This window comes from Mangifera indica, chromosome 18, assembly GCF_011075055.1.
Source record: "Mangifera indica cultivar Alphonso chromosome 18, CATAS_Mindica_2.1, whole genome shotgun sequence".
Classification (NCBI taxonomy): domain Eukaryota; kingdom Viridiplantae; phylum Streptophyta; class Magnoliopsida; order Sapindales; family Anacardiaceae; genus Mangifera; species Mangifera indica.
Window position 1 is genome coordinate 1,345,343 of NC_058154.1, and position 10,985 is coordinate 1,356,327.

At 31.4% G+C, this 10,985-nt stretch overlaps 1 protein-coding gene and 1 non-coding gene across 3 annotated transcripts; both read right to left on the reverse strand.

The window, feature by feature from the left end:
- Positions 1-2,909: 2,909 nt before the first annotated feature.
- On the reverse strand, positions 2,910-6,636 carry LOC123201980 (PRA1 family protein A1-like). 2 transcript variants are annotated; one of them, XM_044617669.1, is made up of 8 exons: positions 6,281-6,635; positions 5,705-5,745; positions 5,538-5,616; positions 4,913-4,999; positions 4,750-4,838; positions 4,564-4,635; positions 4,346-4,484; positions 2,910-3,337 (listed from the first exon to the last, which is right to left on the reverse strand). In XM_044617669.1, the coding sequence occupies exons 1-7, from the start codon at positions 6,436-6,438 to the stop codon at positions 4,381-4,383; spliced, it is 630 nt and encodes a 209-aa protein (XP_044473604.1). In that variant the 5' UTR covers positions 6,439-6,635; the 3' UTR covers positions 2,910-3,337; positions 4,346-4,380. The 2 variants fall into 2 exon arrangements, with proteins under 2 accessions (XP_044473604.1, XP_044473605.1); XM_044617670.1 differs by lacking the exons at positions 4,346-4,484; positions 4,564-4,635 and having other exon boundaries at positions 6,281-6,636.
- Positions 6,637-6,682: 46 nt separating this feature from the next.
- Positions 6,683-6,756, reverse strand: TRNAV-CAC. The gene has a single exon. It is a non-coding gene; the product is annotated as a tRNA-Val (tRNA).
- Between the last annotated feature and the right edge of the window lie 4,229 nt (positions 6,757-10,985).

The window sequence follows — 10,985 nt, forward strand, 5'->3', positions numbered from 1 at the left end:
TATTTTATTACTTATAATAAAAAAACAATAATTATCTATAATTATCATTTTTTATCAATTTTATTAAATATAATAATAATTTATACCCAATAATCCTTAAGATAATCTTTTAATTTTGATAATAAAATATTTCTTAAACCAAACACCCCCTAATAATTCTTCAATTCACTAAAGAGAATTAAAATTTAAAAAATTTGTAAAAATAAATAAATGAACATTTGCATACCGGTGGCGAAAGTGAGCAAAATTCTTCAGTAATAGATTGTTAACATGGCCTGTTGCGTACGAAGCTTCATTCTTCTTCCTTTCACACATTTAAAAACAATCACCACACTAAATGGCAAATATTGCAGATTAATTAACAGCCGCCTCCACCTCCGCGGCCACCACTGAAACCTCCTGCAACAACATGGGCATCACTTATGAGTCCATCAGGGTGGTGATGATACACTAACTATATATTTAAAATTAGATACATATAATATTATTCTTCGTATAAACCGAAAGATAAACAATAACCTAGGAAGTTTGTTTAACCAGAGGAGATAGAGCTTCCAATGTTATATATTCTCATTACTCGTAACTTTATACTTCAGGGTTTCAATAGCATGTCATAATGTTTACTCAAAAACTATTTTGATTATTTATCAAATATATATTGTTTTGTTACATTTTATGCTTTGCATTGATGTGAACAATATTAAATAATGTTACAATAGAGGTTCTGATTGATTCCAACTTTAAATAGACGAAGATATAAAGTTTTCTCTAAAAATTATATATAGTAATTTAGTTGGTCGAGTTGATGAATCACCCAAACTTGATGATGAGAACTCATCTAATGAAAAAGATCTTTATTGTAAGTGAGAGAGATTCATCAAGTTAAAGTTGCTCGCCATGAAGAGATATTACTTGACACCATAGATATTGAATCAAGGCCAAAAGACTTATTCCTACCCAAGGTTTAGTTCATTTTTAAACTCATACTTATGAGGTTTCAAAAACCTAAATATTCATCTATCTGTTAATTTTTGTTATTATTGTTAAGAGTAAAATTGTTATTTAGAAATTTTATTTAAAGAAATAATATTTTATCTCTTTATTCCCACTATGGTTTTAAAAACTAACAATTTCCCCTCTAACTTAGTTTTAAAAAATTACCTTTTCACCTCATCATCTAGGGTTTTCATATTTTAAGGTTTACAATTACCTCTAAAAGTTTAAAAATATTGCACTTACATATCAAAAAATGCATTCTCTCTTTTTAGTAATTGTTCTTTCCAGCGATTCAGTCTGGAGCATTGTCAACCCCATTGTCGACATTTTCTATCCCTCCTTGATGGTTTTTCAATGTGAAAATCATTGAAAATCTAACTGAAATGATCAAATTTGTTGCACAAATTTGTGCAATGGATTTGTGTGTTAGCCAATGCATAGATCGATCAAACGACATCCAAACCTGTGCAACGTCGTCTAACCAATCTATGTGACAACCAACACACAGATCTATTGCATGGATATGTGCAATGACCAACACATAGATCCATCACACTGATCTGTGCAATTTGGCACACAAATATATGCAATAAATATGACCATTTTGGTGGTTTCTGCATTGGAAACTAATCGGAGAGGGAGAGGAGATGCCAACCATGAGGTTGACGATGCGTCAGATGAATCACTAGAAAAAATGGTTACCGGAAAGAAAGAATGCACTTGGGGAATATGAAAACTCAATATGATAGGGGTGAAAAAGTAACTTTTTAAAATTAAGTTAAAGAAAAAATTATTAGTTTTCAAAACTACGGTGAGAAAAAGAAGATAAATTATTCTTTTTTTAAATAAAATCTCTAAATGATAATTTTACTCTTGGTAATAATAACAAAAATTAACATATGGGTAAGAGTTTGAGTTTTCGAAACTTTACGAGTATGAATTTGAAAATGAGCTAAACCTTGAGTGGGAAAAAGTCTTTTGACCTTAAATCAAATATCTGAAAATGCTTAACTTGTTCACTTAATGAATAAATAAATTGAACAAGGTATAATGGTTCCCAAAAAGATTCAATTCATGCCCAATAATCATTTCCAAACGTGTTGCTGAAAAAGAAAATATTAGTGGTGCTACAGAGAGGAAGCGAGAGTATTAGTAGTGCACATAGAATGAGCTTGAAAAGAAGTGAGATAACGTGGGGACGACCGTGCATTTTACAGCTATACAGGGTAGCTCAAATGTCAATTCTGTCTTCTCTAAGGGCCACAAAAAGACTATTTCATCCCTTTTGCTGGTTATGTTGAGACAAGTAATCTATTAGAAGTATGATTAGATACATTATTTTAATTCAACATAATCTATGTTCCATAAATTGTATTTTCGAGTAAAGCTAGTGAATCTACATATAAAATAAAATAATATTTAATTATATAATTACACATCATATTATCAATTTTTTTACTTCGTTAACTTCATATTATGTGTTAGGGTTTCTTCTTCATCGGCAACAGAGTAAAAAGAATGGAATGAAGACAGTTTCGATCGGAGCCCCAAAAAAAAGAAAAGAAAAAGATTGAAACTCTTAAAGAGAAAATATAACTTTTTCAAAGTTTAATCATAAAAAAAATTATTAGTTTTTTAAAACTAAAGAGAAAATTAATAAAATTTTATTATTTTAAATATATTATTAATTAAATAATAATTTTACCAGATAATATTTAACAAATATCAATTTAGAAATACAACAAACTTCGCTTAGAAATAAGTCCTATGGCCTATTTTAATTCAATATAATATGCGTTCAATAAGTTGTATCTTTAAGCAAACCTCATGATTTTGAATCAAAAATAAAATAATATTCGATTGTATAATAACACATCATCTGAATACTCAAAACTGCATGTGCATAACATTAATGAAAGAAAAAGCCCCCACATCATCATTGTTTAAACCTTGAAATGAGCCCAACGTTTCAATTATTAAGTTTAAATGAAGATCAAAAACGGCTACGATAGTCAGAAAAGTCATGCATGGTTCAGTACAGAACATCCCTGCTTCATAGATGTCGACTGCTGGCAGTGGCAATAACAAGAACCTGCCTGAGAATTCTACAATTTTTTTTTTTTTTAATTTTTTGGTACAGTTAAAAGCATCCGGAAAAGGTCTGCTTTACAAAAACAAAGGGTCCTGGCAATTCACAGCCTTCTGGTGGACCTGCAAATATTGGCAGCTTCAGCTGAGAAATCTAGTCCTGCTACGATAATTATTTTATAGCAACAGCAGCAATTAAAGCTCAATCCAGAAAAGAGGAGATGTAGAAGCTTCACAATGGAAAATTCAATCCCTACCAAAAAAAAAAAAGCAAAAGCTGTTAAAACAAGTGCTATTAATTGGAGAAAAAATAATGGAAAATTAAACAATTAATATTTCTACAATGTTAACAATCTTAGGCTCAAACTTCCGCACTTCATGACTGAGATATTCTAGCATATATTAATAGAACTATAGCTTAAGTCGCAAAAACACATTTCCTCCATCTGTAGTCAATGCTAGTATAGGAATGGTTTTAGAGGGAAAATTTATTAAATGGACAGACAATGCCATTAATTGGTATGACCTGTGCAGTTTATATCTAAAATATAAGATGATTGTTACAAATGGACTGTTTAACCTCTATATATCTGAGTCATGGTTCCTAAAACGCATCTAGTAGGTGCACTAAATGGAATTGGTGTATCAAGATGAATGATTACGTTTGTACGCAATGATATTAATTTACATAGATTAAAACATGTCAATATTACCAAACAGAGATTATACAACTCAGTCAAATAAAAAATAAAAGCACATAAAAAGCAAATTAATATCCTATTTATCTTAACTGCATCCAGACAACGTTCATCTTAACTACTTCGCAACAGACAAAAGCAGACTGCCACTTTGAACTCAATTTAATTTAGGGACAAGAAATTTAATATTCAAATTTAAACCTTTTATGCCGAGTACACAGTATAAACTACCATCGAAAGTCCATTAAAAATCTCAATTGACTTATAATTAAAAAATTGATCCAAATTATAAACCTACTTGAATTTATAAACCCTTAATATTTCCTTCATATGAACAATCTTCCATTAAATTTATGGAGAACTATTAAAAACAAAAAAAATCTAATTCAGTAACAAATAGCTGAATTATACGAAGTATAACAAGAATAACAGGATGTTAAACTACCATGCAACAGAAAAGAAACTTATAACAACAGCAACTGCCGATGATATGATAACAACTAGTGTAGTTAGAAATGTTCAATATAAAGACCATAAATTAAATGAAAATACAATAATCTTACAATGCAAATACTCGCTTCCTATAGAGCTCACATCACTACAGTTCGCTATAATTGCGCCAAACTGCACGGAATTCCTCCCGAAATGTATTTAAACGTGCCTTCAAATTAGGTGTTCTTAAACTTGCATGGAGGATAGTGGCTATGGAAGAGAGAGATATAGTTAATATAAAAAAATCTAAAGGGAAAAAAAAAATGCAAAAGGTTAGTGGTCAACATACCAAGAAGTCCAATAGCAAGTGCCCATAGGACAGTCAATAGACCACAGGAAACATACCAAAGGATGAAACTCACTAAAAGGGGAAGAATTACAATCAGTTGATATTTAATACTACATCGAGTCAAGAACTAGATAAGTTCGCATCAGTTTATTCTAAAAGGAAAAAATAAAATAAAATTTTAAATACCAGAAGAAAATATCAAGACGATCACCCAACGAGGCCGACCACATATGTGAATTGCCCTTTTAGCTGATGGACGTCCACGAATCACCGGTCTGGAAACAATAAAAGTATTAATAAAGAGCAATTCCAGACACTCTGAAGCAAAATAACAACAAAATGAACTTACGTAAGAGGAGGCCTCATCTTGGCAGCTAGATGTGGAGAGAATTGTCTCACAGTTCTTGTAACCTTCTCACTGAAAGTGCCTGCAAAGCTGTACAAAAAATTCTTAACAACCATAGGTGTGGAGGAAAACACTAGCCATTGACAAGAAAGTACACGAACATCATTCCTTTTCTCAAATAGGTTATATTTAAGCTTAAGACTAATCCCAATTAAAACACTTTATCCTCTCAGTCAAAACCCTCACACATGAGACACTAAATTTATTGTTTCCACACAATAGGCATGGGATTAAATATTTAGGTACAAGAGTATGTTTGTTGCACTTGTAGTTGAAGTTCTTCCATATTAAGAATCTTCCCAACAGACATAGCTCACTCAGAACCAAAAGGATTTGGAAAATTACAATCTTTTTATCAAATGACTAAGTTAACGGGGACATTAAAAAACATAAATTTATTTGTTGACAGGAACAAAATATAATTGTAGAACCCAACATACATCTCATTTACAAAATTTTTAACCAAGTTATTTCTGCACCTCCAGACTCAGACCATTACTAAATTGCATCTCATGGAGGTATGAAAATGCAATGCTTACTGAAAGATAGCAGGTGTGAAACAGCTTACCTGTCATTCAGAAATGCAATGCTAAGCGCTGTCAAAATAGCAGCAACAATAGCAAGCGGCCTTCTGAGGAAACCCAATCCTGAAGTTTGAAAAACACAGTTGAGAACAAAATAGACACATGAATAGAACAGAATAAATGATGAACTAAGGCTATATTCTCCACTCACCCAGAATAAAAATAATCATGATGAAGTAGTTTGTTCGGTAGCTGCAAAAACATGTAAAGGTTATAGTTAATTTTAAGGCTAATGAAATATCAAACCACTGGTAAAAACAAAGAAAGTGTAACGTCTCTTGAATTTTTAATCATGCATCCATTTGTTAATAAAATAAAGTACAACACACCACACACACCTAAACCACCATTTTGAGGATAACCATTAAAAATACCGAGTTATACGAGTATCAACTCAACTACGGTAAAAGCGATCAGAAATCTACAATCCGAAAATAATTTTTCCATTTACTCTGCAAGGGATCCCCAGCATGGAAGCTGATAATACAGATTTATATCAGAAATAATACGATTCATTAAAAAAAAATCAACGAAATTAAGCCATAATCTTCAAATTACTTTGCATGCAATAGGTAACTTCACAACTCTCTACACGACCTAATTAAGTTTAATTTCTTACGGAAACCTATTAAACGACGATCAGAAACCAAAGCGATTGAATCCAGAACATTAAAATATCTGAGCTGAACAAGAAACACGATTAACATAAAAGCAAAAATGATCGTACTAGTAGAGATTGCATTTTAGTCGGCTGTTCCATTTGGCAGATGATCGGGGGAGGGTGAATCTGGAGAAGAATTCGGAGAGAGGACGGGGCGGATTTGACCAGTCAACCTCACGGAGCGCGTCGATCAGATCTTCTGCAGTTACGTTTCCCCAATCCATTTGATTACTAATTTCAGTTGTATCGAAACCTAGAGTGAAGGAAAGAAGGAGCAAAATAGTCGAATTCGAAGTTGTGGACTCTGTGAGACGAAGAAATTGATATCAGAATTGTTATGGGCAGTGAAAGCGTTTTTACAGATAAACGGTTAGTTGTGATGTGAACTGTAATTTTCGGACAAAAGAAATTTAATTAAAATGAAGAAGGCTTCTGCTATTTTTGGAAAAAGAAAAGTAGGCAAAATTTTGTCTGAGCCCGGGTTCGAACCGGGGACCTCTAGTGTGTGAGACTAGCGTGATAACCAACTACACCACCCAGACCACGCTAATAACGGACCTCTAAATTTTAGTAAACGTTTTGTTAAAGAAGATGCTGATAAATTGATGGTTTGTACATACTTATTTTTCGATATGATACGACACATATAAAAAATAATACATATCATAAAATATATTAAATTAATATAATAAAATAAATATATTTTATGATATGATACATATTATCAATACACTTTTTAAAAAAAATGATAATATAATATGAGTATATATGAAATTTTTAATGATATTTGTGATGTTTTTTAAAATGATAATTTGTCAATTATATTTTTTTTATTGTTTAAAAACTATATCATACGATACTCAATACATAATATAAAAAAATTAGATTTTTTATATATGATACGATACACAATTTAACTACCATGGACTGGTGGATCACCTAGAGGATGAGATAAAATTACCATCAATGTCATGTGTGCACTAAGAGGAAGGGTTGAAATCCTTTCAATGACATTTGAAGATTAAACTCTTGATTGACTTGATACAATCATTGTGGGTACAATCACTAAATTTAGGGTTTTATCTGCTTGTGTAGTCGATTTAACTTTAAAGGGGCACTCTAATGCAAGTAAGGTTTCTTTATTACAAAAAAAAATTGTTTGTATACATTTTGGATTATATAATTAAATACACAAAAGTTATTTCATCATGTGATTTGATAATCATATAATGACACATCATCTGTGTATATAATTATATACTAAAATATGCACACATATATTATTATTGTAAATAATATTTTTATTGTTATTTATATAAATGAGGGTTACATATGTATGGTCATTTAATATTAATAATGTTACGTGTATTCCAATGAATAAGGCATTTATTTTATAACGAATAATATTATACGTACTCACTTTAAGTATATAAATATATACATACTTATATGTGTTATCATATGATTGAGTATTGTTTTATCTTTAATTCAAAATCATTCAATCACGTGATGATACATATAAGTGTGTATATATTTATACACTCAAAGTGGATAAACATAGTTTTATTGTTTTATAAATTATTTAACTACCATATCATATAAATTAGGTGATGTTATCTAATCAATTGTCTCATTTGTTGGATTCCAACTTCATGTGTAATATTTATTTTTTCTTATGTTGAATTAAACCATAGCAAAATAAGGCATAATGTCATTTTATGATATATATGAGTTTTGAATTTTCCAAAAATAATATTAATTGTATAACCATATATCAAATTTGTCTATCATCTAAATACTATTTTGTGAATTATAACTAAATCAGTGTCTAATTAGCATATTGATCCGGTAGCCTTATTCATTTGAGCGTGTTGAAAATAGAAATTGAACTAACAAAAAGTACATTGAATCATCAATATTGAAAATACCCTAATGACAAGTATGATTCTAAAAGTGAGTGAATATGATTTTTTAAAATTTTTAATCATAATTTAAAAATAAAGAGATAAGGGATAGAAAGTGTGTAACATCCCTCCCTAGAAGTACTACCCACCGAAGGAGAAATGTTACAAATTAATATTCGGAGCGTCTATTTTTTTTCTTTTTAAAAATACTTTAAAATAAACGCATCATTAAAAGTATTTAGGAAGTATTCTAAGAAAACTGAAAATCTGAAAACTAACAAAAGATGTATATACTCATATGAAAACTCATCTGAAAGTATCTGAAAATAGAGAGTAATTATATGCAACTGTACCATAATCTCAAAAAGTCAAAAGTCGACAAGAACATGTCACTGTATGCATGTAATATAAACCAGAGATAACCTGCTCCAATCGGATCTACCTACGCTGACCTGACCCTGCCTCGCAGCTACCTCGATCATCTGTACCTGCAATCAGGAAAGAAAAGGGAGTGAGTGATAAAAACACTCAGTAAGGGGAAAGAATCAAGTAAACTATCTTTTTTTTCCTGTTCTAACTCACTTTTGGGACTCAACCTTACATCATAACCTCTACAAGAGATTGAGGGGGTAATTTAGTTTACTCTTTACTATTTGGGTCATACTTTATCTCATCTGGTGTCTATTTGATACTTTCTAGAAGCTAACTATAGGGATTTGACACTTTTCTAAGCTCGAGCTCTCTTTCTTTCTTTCACTACACCATTTATGAATCTGAATTGAGCTCTACTACGAGCAGACCCTACTGGGGGTCTATGTCCTACTACGGACGTATCCTACTGCGGATGTGCGCTACTGCGGGTGGTGTAGTGTAAAGTGCCCCTCATAGTTTATAGCATGCATGCGAGTCTTATATCTTACTAATTTTGCTTCCATTTAAATTTATTCATAACTCACCAGACATTACTCTTGAGACGACCCTTGAATCTTGAGTCCCAACCTTTTCTTGCTTTTCTTTCTTTTCTTTTTTTTCCTTTCCTTTCCTTTCTTTTCTTTTCCCTTCCTTTCTTTTCTTTCTTTTCCTTTCCAAACTGTGAAATACTGTTCACAACCCTATTCATTTGACAGGACAGCCTTCTTTTTTTATACAATTTCACAGTCCAAATGGTTCCTAATTCATACAAGGTATATATCGTTGGAAAGAGGATTCAAAGAGCTTTCCAACAAGATATAATAGCACTCATAATTCATCAAATAAGGCAGCCAAAACATGGGACGAACTCAATGGCAAAAACTGTAAATATTATACAACTTTCTGCCATGAACAAAATCACATACATAGACATCCCAAATGGCAAAACAATATTCCTCAATATAATACCCTCAGGTAAGTTCCAGGGGTATTTATGTCTTTTGACTCTATTTAGAGATATTTCCCATTTTAAGTACATATATTTGTTTTACATGTATATGTGTGTTTATATATATATATATATATATATATATATATATATATATATATATATATATATATATATATATATATATATATATATATATATATATACACCTAAAGAAAAAGAAAAAAAAAAAAGAAAAGAAAAGGAAAAAGACAAAGAGAAAAAGAGAAAGAGATAAGGCTTTATATATAAAGAGAAAGAGAAGACTTTTCCATCATTTTCGTCCATAATCCAGCAGCCACCATTCTTCATGCTTTTTCTTTGCTTTCTAGAAGAAAAAGAAAGGATTTGAAGGAGTTTGGAAGATAAGAAAAGAAAAGGAAGCACTTGGAAGCTTTGGTAACCAAAGATCTCCTTCCTTTCCCTTTCATCTATGTTTATATACATGTTATGTGAATATGTTAGTGTTTTGGTATTGATTTAAAGTGGTCTTGGTGATAAAGGAAGCAAAACAAAGAGAAGGAAGCCAACTTGCAAAGATTTGGCTTGAAACAAGGTAAGGGATATCATCTTTGATATGTGACATGTTTTAGGCTTTTGGTTCCTTAGATCTATGTTATAAATGATGATTTTAATGTTGAGTGTAACATCCCTCCCTAGAAGTACTACCTACCGAAGGAGAAATGTTACGAATTAATATTTGTAGCGTCTATTTTTTCTTTTTAAAAATACTTTAAAATAAACGCATCATTAAAAGTGTTTAGGAAGTATTCCAAGAAAACTGAAAATCTGGAAGCGAACAAAAGATGTATATACTCATATGAAAACTCATCTGAAAACAGAGAGTAATCATATGCAACTGTACCATAATCTCAAAAAGTTAAAAGTCGACAAGAACATACCACTGTATGCATGTAATATAAACCAGAGATAACCTGCTCTAATCGGATCTACCTACGCTGACCTGACTCTACCTCGCAGCTACCTCGATCACTTGTACCTGTAATCAGGAAAGAAAAGGGAGTGAGTGATAAGAACACTCAGTAAGGGGAAAGAATCAAGTAAACTATCTTTTTTTCCTGTTCTAACTCACTTTTAGGACTCAACCTCACATTTTAACCTCTATAAGAGATTGAGGGAGTAATTTAGTTCACTTTTTACTATTTGGGTCATACTTTATCCCATCTGGTGTCTATTTGATACTTTCTGGAAGCTAACTATAAGGATTTGACACTTTTCTAAGCTCGAGCTCTCTTTCTTTCTTTCACTACACCATTTCTGAATCTGAATTGAGCTCTACTGCGAACGGACCCTACTGGGGGTCTATATCCTACTACGGACATGTCCTACTGCGGACGTGCGCTACTGCGGGCGGTGTAGTGTAAAGTACCCCCTCATAGTTTATAGCATGCATGCGAGTCATATATCTTACTAATTTTGCTTCTATCTAAATTTATTTATAACTCAC

Bases quoted from the DNA above. Each gene is read 5' to 3' on its own strand.
- LOC123201980 (XM_044617669.1), bottom strand. From the start codon at position 6,438: ATGGATTGGGGAAACGTAACTGCAGAAGATCTGATCGACGCGCTCCGT. The intron at 5,746-6,280 runs GTACGATCATTT...ATGTTTTTGCAG, and splicing joins CTAAAATGCAATCTCTACTA to CTACCGAACAAACTACTTCA. The intron at 5,617-5,704 runs GTGAGTGGAGAA...TTCAAACTTCAG, and splicing joins CATGATTATTTTTATTCTGG to GATTGGGTTTCCTCAGAAGG.